This window comes from Pieris brassicae, chromosome 12 (assembly GCF_905147105.1).
Source record: "Pieris brassicae chromosome 12, ilPieBrab1.1, whole genome shotgun sequence".
NCBI classification, from domain to species: domain Eukaryota; kingdom Metazoa; phylum Arthropoda; class Insecta; order Lepidoptera; family Pieridae; genus Pieris; species Pieris brassicae.
In genome coordinates, this window is record NC_059676.1 from 4,447,512 (window position 1) to 4,459,776 (window position 12,265).

The 12,265-nt window shown below is 33.0% G+C and overlaps 1 protein-coding gene across 1 annotated transcript; it reads left to right on the forward strand.

Moving 5' to 3' along the window:
- The first annotated feature begins 1,612 nt into the window (after positions 1-1,612).
- On the forward strand, positions 1,613-8,617 carry LOC123717408. The gene is made up of 2 exons (XM_045673390.1): positions 1,613-1,693; positions 7,497-8,617. The coding sequence occupies exon 2, from the start codon at positions 7,508-7,510 to the stop codon at positions 8,615-8,617; it is 1,110 nt and encodes a 369-aa protein (XP_045529346.1). The 5' UTR covers positions 1,613-1,693; positions 7,497-7,507.
- The last annotated feature ends 3,648 nt before the right edge of the window (positions 8,618-12,265 follow it).

The window sequence follows — 12,265 nt, forward strand, 5'->3', positions numbered from 1 at the left end:
TAACATAAGATTTAGATTTGCCGCTAATTTACAAAAACAAATGAATGCAATATACTATATTAGATTACCAAAGAGTTCTAAAATTGAAATTCAAAAAAAATTTCATTAGCAATGTCTCTAACTGGCCAGTTCTAAACATTTTCAGTGTAACCCACATATTGTAACAAACGGCTGAATACCTTTCAGGCCGCTAGTTAAATGGCACTTTTAGTTAAGGCTGTTAATTGAACGGCTAATTAAGCTAGTTGGCTGCGACATATATACTAGCGGCGGTCGTCTTCGCATGGCTGGATTTTATTTAATATTTTAAAAATTCAATTCATATATAGAGATATGCATTATGATGGAAGGATTATTGAACTCGCCCTAGTAGTGTTTGTGTTTTTTCATTTTTATTCAAATCTTTCCTTATATGAATGAAATACTTATACTATTGTAACTATTATGGTGTTCCTAATGAATAACCGACATATTTAATTGGTAGCTTAACGCATAAGTAGCTTATCACTCCATTCTACAGGTATTAATCAATCGTCTACAAAGTTAGACCGATCAATATGAATTGTTAAATAATGCGACTAAATTAAATTTTACCTCTTTATTAAACTCTCCATATAGAGCTTGATGCTCTGCATTTAGACGTGTTACAATGAATTTTCTCGCCTCAGAAAATCTCTACTAAAGGCAGTGGGCGTGCACTGTTTAAACACGCCCACTCGATGGGCGTATCTTAAAGTAATATTTGATATCATATAATAATTATATAAGTCCATAGAACAAGCTCGGAAGGATCCGCTAATTAAGTCGATATAAAATTCTTAGTGAGACTCGAATATGAAAATGTGATGAATCCTTAACAAGAATTCTTAATAACCTTTTACTGGTTTCAAACAAATTCGGATTTGATGTAACATTTATAACAAACTCAATCTAGCTTCGCACGTATTAAATTATTAAATAAATTGAATACTAATAATTTTATTACTCAACAGAATAATTTACCGCACAACTTGTCTATCCTCAAGAAATGAATTCCAATCTATGCGTAAAAAACTTAGTGAAACTTTCAATGACAAAAGGTGACAAATTACACACTGCATTAAACAGATTAGAGAACCCAGTTTTTTCTATGATAAAGAAAAAGGTTTTCAAATCCCGTATAACAATTAAAATCTACGACGACATGTACGTATTTATGTCAAAATAGGATTTAAAACAGTTTCAATACCTTTTACTCTTTAAAATATATAATATTGATTACATTTTTCACAACCAAAGCGCTTCACTAAATGAGAAAATTTCACACTACCATTTCCTTTCAGGTGTCCAAGTCAAGAAGGCGGGGCTTGTTTCGATTCTAGCCGAAGTTTTCCGACCATACCCGAAGGTATCAGTACAAAGAAGTGAAACCACTTTAATAAGACCTCCACCGCTTAATACCTTCACTGCTATAATACCGACTTGAGACTATTACTAGGAGGCAGGGGAGGTCAGTTTAAATTGGGGGTGTAAGAGAAAATGCATGAAAATTGAGGGATGGGTGAAGAAATTTGCCAGGATCTGTTACGTAACGGCAGTCGAGTTTCGAAAGCGGTGCTAGGAGCGTGTTTCGATTGTTTCGCTGTTAACGATAAATAACAACAACGTGTTTACTCACGTAAACAACGTGAACGGTTCGGAGTTTTACTAACAGGTAGGTTATTTTTATGGATTACTTAAAACAACCGTTACTGTAGATTAAAGTGCAGTTGTTTTGTATTAGTATGATTCTCCAAAACTAATTGAATTTCAAGGAAGCATTTTTAAATGACATTAATATGATTTCATAATTAAAAAAATTAAAATAATGTTAACACTCTCTATCTCACTTAATAGTTGTCATAGAATAATTACTCAACAATTACTTTTTTATCTATTAAATAGTAATTGTTGAAGTAATAATTTAATATGCTTTTTAATGTATGTCCCAATTTATTGATGGTTAATAACTTACTTCTTATTATAGTAACTTACTCCGGGTAGTTAAATAATAAAAATCTACTTGTGATTTACGTAAACGAACGATATTGAACTTGGGAAGTATTTCCCAAGTTCAATATCTTGTAAAAAAATTGTATATTGATGATGTTAAAATAAACTTTATATAAATATTAACTTAAATAACACTTAATTAAGTTTGCAAATTGAACACGTTTTTAAGGGATTGATTTTTTGATCTTAACAGTATATAAGTTACTAACTGCTCCCAAGAACTTCGTTTCCCCTTACTGTGATTTTACTTAGCCTACCTTTTTAGTACATACCAACATGGAACATTTTGCTATGCTACCCCAGAGACTGTTCGGTTTTCCGGAATAAAAACTTACTAGGTTTTTCTGTGAATATTTGTCTACATAAACCTCAGAGTTAGTCATACTTTTCTAATTAACAAATAAAATATAGGGGTTGATAGTAAAGCGGTGAAAATTAAGGGTTGTATGTGGTATCATTAAAAAAATAATTTATCACTTAGAGTTTCGAAATATAGATATTAGCCGATTCTCAGACTTACTGAATATGCATAAAAATTTCATAAGAATTGGTTCAGCCGTTTCGGGGGAGTATTGGAACGAACGATACGAGTATTTTATATATTTAGAGATTTATAAACTAGCTATGACATTATAACCTGTATTTGACATTTGCTATTATGAACTATTTTCTAATTAAAAAATAAACAAATGTCACTTTTCATCCTACTTATGTTTTTTTATATTGCTTTTTGTTAAAAAATACTTAGAAGAGCAGTGTTGGCTTAGTGGCTTTAGCGTGCGACTGTCATTCGTGAGATCGTAGGTTTGGTGAATGGTTTTTCTATCTGCTCATTTAACATTAGCTCGAACGGTGAAGAAAACATCGTGAGGAAACCGACTTGCCTTAGATTCAAAATGTCGACGGCGTGTCAGGCACTGGAAGATCACCTACTTGTCTATTAGATTAACAAATGATCATGAGACAGATACACAAATCTGAGGCCCAGGCCTAATAAGGTTGCTGCGCCACTGATTTACTTAATTACGTTGTATAATTAGATGATGATATGCTGTTCTAGTAATAGCGTCACACATTTCAACCAAACTAAGCAATTAATAAAAATAAAGTAGGCCATATCAATAATCTACATGTTAACTTCGTTGCGTTTAAAAAATCGTTTGTTGAAATTATGAATGACCATGAGCCCGGTCGAAGTCTCCTCTGCCTTTTTCTCGCCATTCCCCAACGACATCTATATTACTTACGCACCACCACTGTGGAACCATCTGCCCACTGAAGTATGTGTGTGTGTGTTACAATTTCATTAACCCGTTGGAAGAGCGGAGTATCCTGATATACAGGTCTCCCTAGACTTAGTTCAGAGGCTCTTATATCTGCTAAAACAACTTGTTATGGAATAAAGAAATTTTGAATTGTGTTTATTTTTGAATTTGAAGTATTTTCAAACCATTTTATTATTATTAACCATATTATATATTTAAAAGCCGGCAACAGGCTCGCGAGATCTCTGGCTTTGTATATTTATGAGCGGTATCACTTAACATCAGGTAACTCCTGCCGGTTTGCCCTATGTTCTACGAGTATTAAAAAAATAATGTACTTAGTCTAGAGTTCTTTTTTATAATGTTATATGTATATGTTATTATTATTATTTACTATTATTACAACCAATCTGTTTGTGTCTTGTAAGTCCACCTCCGAATATCACCATGTTGATCTGGTCTTCGACCTGTTTACGTCGCGTCGTCTTCCCGACGCCTGCCGTCTTTTCTATGTCTTTCAATCGTTAGGGTACCTCTGCTATCTACTTTATCATTTTTTTCTTTTCTTCTTCTTTCATGTGTCCCGCTCATTGCCATTTCAGTCTTTTACAAGTTGTTTTGGCATCCTTTAATTTAGATAGTGATTTTATCGTTAATGCTTCGTTCTAAGTAATTTTGACATAACATTTATTTTGTGAGAAAGTTACAGCTCATGTTTGGCAGTCATATATTACATAGATACTACAACATAATTTGTGTTTATCACAAAATAATATTGTATGTGGTTTGAGTAAATAATTGGAATCCAGCATGGAAGTAATAAACAAAATCGTATATATCACGTAATTGTAATCCGTTTTAAAACTAGAAATCAAAACATTCTACACTAAAGACACAAAGTGATAAACTTCCTGCATGTATCGATTAAACTAATTGTTTATTGTATCGGAGCACCCTTGCACCCTTGTTTACGTCTCCCCTTTGTTGACTGTTTTCGGGTGTTCGCAACAACCCCCTTCTCCCCTACCTTTGCATCGCGATGCACGTATTTCAAAACATTTTATAAAATGTTTTTAGTCTAATACTATTTATTCTCTCTTATATTGATAGCATATGATCATAATTATGATTATTTATTATAAAGATATTTCTATAAAAGTTATTGTTTATCTAAAATTTTCTTTATATTTATATTTTTATATATAACAGTTTACCTCTAGTAAACGGGCAGATTATTTTAAATTTTCGTATTAACTCGACATCCGTCGTTCCGCAACTGAGCGTTTTTAAGGCTGTTTTTGCCGCGTACCACCAATTTGTAGAACCAACTGTAGTACTGAACTGAAGTATTTCCGAACCAATACGACTTTAAGAATAGAGCGTACCAATTTCAAAACGCGCGAGCCCTCTGGCAGTGTAAGTGGCCGCGGTTTTACCGCTCTCCTGTACGTTAACTTCTGTTGTATAAAAAAAGCGAAAATTATCCAAGCAGTAGAAACTAAAATAGTCTTGCCCATATTGGCACAGTCCAATACTTAGATTGACATAAAAATGCGTTTGGACTACCAAGGGATAGAAAAATTTAATTAACACGAACCTTCTGAATTATTTGTAAATTACTAATTAAACAACAGCTGATCTGAATATTTGATTGTTCTAGAGGGTAATAAGCTAACCGCGACTCAGTTTAATAATTCACGGATTTGAACAATTGAATCTGAGAGCGATACCTGTATTAAATATGTAAATTAGTTATTTATTCAACTCGCACTTCGCCTAAAAGGGGAGTCTTTATGAAAACTTTCGAAATCCGTGACATTTATGTCATATTACTTGATGAGAAATCTTACCTCCTGTAACTTGTAATACAATTATATAATTTTCTTAAGTAATGAATACTGACTACTATGATGTATTTAATGATGTTAATAACCGAAAGAAAAATAATCATTTATCTGTGAACGAGTTTAAGAAATTATTACTATTCACATAATGCATGTTTTAATATCAATGCGACGTAATTGCACTTTTGTAAAAATATTGAACATTTTGTTAGGAACGAATATATTTATTTTATACAGCTTATTTTCAAATAATTTCATAACACGATGTACATAACTAACCCACTATAAATGTACCCACTAAGTGAATGTAATTCTTTGAGAAATAAAGTATCTTTGAACCGAAAGGACAATAAGCTTTTTCAGTAGGTACAATAATTGCAGCTACAATACTTACATATTCTTACACGCTACATAATTATTTTTCTAACAGCATTGTTTCACGGGGAATGGAAGCCAAAACTCCAGGTCACTGTCATCCGTTACAAAGCTAATTGTATTGCTTCATTTGAAAAATAAATAACGTTGCCCTGAAGTTATTTTATTAAACATTTCATACCAATTTACATTCTTTATTCCAGAACTTTCCTTAGGGCTAATCAAAATTATTAATTGAAGTATATTAAACAATAGCAAGATATCGTCTCCCTTGAGGCCCGTTTCATTAATATTATTTATAATTTCGCGGCGACCGGCCCAAGACGGTACAAGCTAATTTCAAAAATAAATATTAGCTCAATCAAACCTCTTCGGATAGTCCCTAATATTTCATTGTTTTGTTTCAAATTATAAATGTCTTTGCAGTGTTGTTTGAAGTCTTGGAATCCCCACAGGATAGGCACTGGATAGGATTTCTGTATCTGTTATTGATTATTTTTCGCTATTTATCTCACACCCGTTAGCCACGCAAGAAATTTCTTTCTAGTCTACAAACAATGGCTGTTTTTTTATAATTATTTAAATAGCAGTTTGCGATCTTACTGAACGTATCCTGATCGAAATGGTGTTTTCACTCCTGAAACGAAACCCTTAATTCACTCCCGGTCCTCCACTAGCAGGCCTTACGTTTATTTCTGCTGATCTAAAATAAGTTTCCAAGTAATTGATCAGCTCAAGTATCCTTTACGTTAGATACATTGCTTTTTAGCGCAAGATCAATCAACGAGGTGAGATTCCTTGTTCTTTTTGATTGATTACCGTGGCTGGTCTCATGGTGCGTAACTTTCCACCACAGTCCTTCAGTTGCAGCACTTTCTCTCTACCGAGATATCACACAGAATTCTTTCAAACCCTAAAATCGGAATTTAAGCTAAATTTCAATCAATACATTCACTGGCTGATTATCGCAATGATGATTATAACAGCTAAAAATAGAAAAGAACGTCAAAAATACATAGCGTTTTCTCAGCTATAAAAATTCTTAAGACTCCATTAAGCTAAGAGCTCCAAATAATGACATCGAAGATAGTGTATTGTTTTCAATAAATTAAGGACGGCCGGCTCTCCGTAAACAGCCGCCGGCCTGCGTCAACACAATTATTATCCTTGGACAGCCACCCTTGTTGATAAACATACTCTAAATAAATTATCTCGTTGCCAATATTATATAAACGTTTAATAAAATAAAATACCCCTTGATATACTTATTAACTATTTATGTTATAGTCTCAAGTTTTAAATCCGTATTTTAAGTACGCAATTATTATCAAAATCACTAAACTTCTTTGTTTTGACTTAGCGCAGTTTTGACGCACGGCAGTCAGATTTAATGTTAAATTTTGTTTCTGAATACGGTTGTGAAGTCTAGTGTCTTAATATTAGTAACTTGGTACCAATAATCGATCGTAATCGATCAACCACGCTAGCGTTAAACACTGAAAGCATCGGACAGGTCTCATAATTTTATAAATTCAATTTGTTAAAATTAATTTAATTTTATACAGTTCAAATGTAGGAGTTTGAGAAGTAACTATGCTAAATGCGGAATATTGAATTAAATATTAGGCATCTAGGAATAGTTCAATTAAAACATCACATATTGAAGAAAATATTCTTCCGTCGGGAGCTAATGTCAACAAATTCAAGATCAGCGATAAATTTCAAACGTTTCATTTTTTATTGTTAGGAAAGGTTGCGGCTAGGTAATGGCCTGGAAAATAATATACATTTCTAAATATCTCACAGGAACTATATATAATCTAAATCTCTCTTTTTACCTTTAGAAACTTGTAGATTTTTGTTCGCTCTTTGTACCTTATCAATTCATTAATTATTATTCTTAACTACAATAGACCTTTAAACCACACCAAATTATTATTCATATTAAAATAAAAGTTATATAAGGAACATTTATTTACAGAATCCACAAAAATGAGTTCGCGTCCGACTACAACCGCCACTCGTACGAAGAAACAAAACCATGCCAACATACCTTGTCCTATTGAAGATTGCGCAAGATTCACATATGGAAAACTACCAGATCATCTCACCAAGATCCACGGTCTCACAGGCGCCGAACGAGATGCGCTCAACGAGCAACAACGAAAGAGATTCTTCAATGGCGAACTATGCCAAGTCCGTTATCTCAAAGAAACAGCTATTAGAGACCTCTGGGGCTCAGATTACGATGACCCTCGCATTAGAGCTAAGATACATCAAAGCTATGCGCTAGTTAAAATACGCATTATTCCACTAGCAGCTACACAGAGAAGTCGGCCTCTGACTGAGCAAGACGCAAATGTTCTGACAGCTTACAATGCTAGAACCGCTCCAAGGCCCGCGCGTGTCCAACGAACTAGAACTCGAGCGAGACCTTATGCCGTACCAGAGGCGAATTCAGTTCAAAGTAGTTTGTCAAGCGAATCGAGTGAAGATGACAGTGCACGTAGCTCGTTGCCTTTATCACCGCCCCCATCGTCTCCGTCCCTACCGCCATCACCAGCTCCCTATGAACTACAACCTGTAGAAACACGACTTCGTGATATTTTTGACTCTAAAATTGACGCTGGCTACAAAGCTGTAATTGATGATATGAAGAAATCAATGACAATGGGCAGAACACTTGGTACTAGGAAACGAAAAATCTATAGAACATACCGCCGATATGCGAAGCGGCTAATAGCATTCTTACACCGGCAGCATTCCCCTTTAGCGTACGATGTTGACGTTTTGTTATGTGGTGAGAGACAAGTTTGCGCGTTTCTAGACAACATAAGCCGAGAGCATAAAACTAAAACCTTGAGACACTACATTGTTGGCGCAATAAAGCTATTGGATTCGCGACTTTTCGCTTTAGAAAGAGATCCGTCGTGTAAAGAAAAGGTGGTTTCTATGAACCGTGTATATGAAGTTTTGCTCGCTCGACTTAACGATTGTGACCGGCTGCTGGCCCAAAAAGAAATGTCACATCATAAGGAAACAACACCTGAAGATGATGATTCCGAACAAGAATTTGACGATGCATACGATGGGCTAGTTTAAAACACAGAAAATACTTTTGTATATGTAACATTTTAACGTTCAATATAACATATATAGCGAGATATACCCTTGGTAATTTGTGTATGTAAATAAGTATTAATAAAATACCTAATATATGTATTTTAACTTTGGTATTCGGAATTTATAGAGAACTGAAATCTTATTTTATTTTTTAAATTTTCTGATATTCATAACAGTAACTTACCGAAGTATTATTAAGTAAATTAAATAATAAATGATGTAAATATGATTGATACGTGTTCAAAGCAATAATGTAAATTACAATTAATTTCATGACATATAACATAAGAGTTATTAAACATATTTTGTAAAATATATAATTTTATACTATTAGTATTTGCATATATATTTCAATTGAATGTAAGGTATATTATCAAAACTAAAAAATAAACGCCTACAAAAATCTAGGGCGTAACTAAAGAAAATGTTTTAAATTTCGTTTTATTGACAGTGCTCAATACTAGATTACTAGTTTCATACTTTTCGGTGTAGTTATTTTATAACCTCATGTGATTCTAGGCCAAAATTTAGAGATACATCTATATTTGTAAGTCTTCTATGCTAAAGGGCGTAAGTTTGTGCTTTGACGTGTCTCTGAATTCTATCTTAAGATACAAATACTGAAAATGGCATTCTACTTTATTTTATACAATAGTATTCCGGTTGTAAAAAATATATAATTACCATAATAATTATTAAAGCATGCTATTAATTTTATTTAGCTTACATTAATGTAACAAAATAAATAACGTAGATTATTATTGGCTGTAAGCAACGTAATATAAAATAATGTGAATATTTCTCGTAATAATTAATGTTAGGACAAAATAGTTAATAAAATATTTACTGTCTTAGACAATTGGAAAGTTTTATTTCACCTAAATGTTCTAGTGTTTCCAAAACTTTATAAATCAATAGCAATCAATGTTTAGTTGAGAACTAGTGAAATGCCCTGCCAATAACGTTATTTTCTTATTAGTGAAGCACCAACATCCTTTTTATTAATAACTCTTATTTTATACAACTTATTCAATAGTACTTCCAAAGCATTATCACAGTGATGATCTAGTAGGACTATTATTTAAAAAACAGACTACATACATTTTTGAAACATCATCAAACCAACACCTTCACTCTAATAATCTATATATCAATTTTTATATAACATATACTATTGCAAAAATTTCGGTAGTAAATGCTTGTTATTTTTTTATCTAGGGAAGTAAAAGAAAAGCTAACAGAGACAACCTCCTTAGTGTTTCTTTCGTTTTAAAGCTTTTCAAAACATTTTCAATTTACCGCGTAAATAGACTGACAGCCCCCGCTTTGGCGCATGCGCTGATATGCCCTGGGTTTTGGCGCCATTTATGTTTTAAAGTACTAAACAACCTGAAATTATCATTGTGTCAAGTAAAAGTAAATTCATGACCATTAATTTTCCTTTTATTTGAATTTGTAATTTTGAATATAATCTGTTTGGTACCCAAATAAGAAAAAAGTGACATCGTCCGATATTTACACATTCAAGGAAAGCAAGTCGAGAAAATAATTTAGTACATGTTTGATATTATGTTAGTTTCTGATGGTAAGTATGTTCAAAAATTGGCTATTACATTATTCTGATATACTTGCAGCTCTAATCCCAATTTAAAAGATAGTATGAAACTCGACACAACTAAATATTACAACACATGTGTGCGTTATACACCTTAAATACCCATACTAGTATATTTACTACGATGCTCTTATTTTTTACCACTTTCTAATTTAAAAATAGATACTGTTAATGTTTAATACATTTCGGAGGATTGATAAATATTATCTATCACCTTCGACTAGTTTGACGCACTACTTAGAAAAGGGATCCATCTAGTGTCCAATAGCTATTGTTGGTAGTTTATAACATGAATTCATAGGTGGCGTGATATCGATATTAGATGTTTCCATAATAATGCTGCTGCTGCTGTCCGATAGGTGGCGTACATTTACAAAATCGACGCTACTTATATTGGACGCTAGTGTCACCTTCTTTATATTCATGTTATCCTAGTACACGGCGATCGTAAGTGCCTGCTCCAGATTCTCCGCTTACAGGCGCCCACGTTCCAAGCGTTCCGTCCACATTCTCGTTCAACATAATGAGGAATTTTCGGACATTTCGATTTCTGTCCACATATATTTTTAAGGTGGGTTTACATAATGTGTTTTTTTAAATATTCGTTCATGTTTAGGGTTCAAATGGTACGTAACAAAACACCATAGAGATATTTATGTTTAACAAATAACAGATACGCCTTTTATTCAGTTACGTTAAGTACCGACTCGAGGCTAAGTTCGCTTAGAAAGAGTCAGTGTGATAAAGTAGATAGATATTTTGTATCACGACTACTTTTTACATTATGAATAACGAATTACATACATAAAAATTAAATCAATCTTATTGCTATCGTTTAACTACTCATTCGTCTGTGTCCAAAATTACGTTTACGCTGGGATGAATTTTGACTAAAACAGCATATCCAATCAACACTGTTTGTTGATGACGTTACGGTTTGGAAATTAATGGAAATTAGAGTTCTATATAGAAGGATGATTCTATTTTAAGCATAACATTCAGAGGGCTATTCTCGTAACAGTCTTGAACTGAAACGTCAAGTACGTTCTCGACGAGGTTTGATGATTACAGAATTTTCTGGAGACATCAAATAGGTATTAATTAGTTTAGAATGTTGAACCAGCTCATGCTTAGCTCTCTATCGTTTCCATATTTCAATTTATTTTATTTAAATTAAACTCAGCAGGTCATTTTATTCAAAAAATATCAACGTTCAAACAACATTCAACATTGTAATAATAAAATGAGTATTTAAAATATTTTGTCTATTATTCTGGGCATTTTTCCAATCAAAAACCATTTCCCCTAAGTTTTATGTTTATAAATCCTTCGTAATCTTGTAGAATCCAATCTTACGAAAATAAGATTATATAAATTCCTTTAAAAAAATATATAAACGAAGCCTTAACAGTAATTAAAAAGCCATTAAATAACAATATTTTTTATTTTTGCAACGCTCAACCAATATTAAGAGTGTCCATGGGCGGACTTATCACTTAACATCAAGTGCCCGTTTGCCTCCTGTTTTAATAAAAAACGAAAAACTTGACACCTCTATCCCGATAGGTCCACGGACGGAGTGGCTATACTTGGACATAAAAAAATATACACGTCCCATTTGATTCCTTCCTTCGGTTTTTTTTGTTACGAATAAAATTACATTTATGTATCTGTTTATTGACCATAAAAATCTATTTTCTTCTGCTAACACACGAATCACGTTAAAATACATCATATTATTTATTGATCTGGGGCGTACATGGCTTTTATAAGCATAAGAATACAAAACCCATAAATCATATAGACTATATTTTTAAACGTTTTTTGGTCCGGACTTTTTTTACAAAGTGTTCGTTCGGTTTTAAGAAATTCTGAAGAATCATGTGTAGGTGCAACCTACGTACGAATTATTTTAAGACGGTGGCGCAGAAGTTGCGAAACTTATTTTTAATAACGGAATCCGCTATAACGGCCGTTACCGAACACGTGTTCTACATAGCTGAACGTAATGA

Bases quoted from the DNA above. Each gene is read 5' to 3' on its own strand.
- LOC123717408 (XM_045673390.1), top strand. From the start codon at position 7,508: ATGAGTTCGCGTCCGACTACAACCGCCACTCGTACGAAGAAACAAAAC.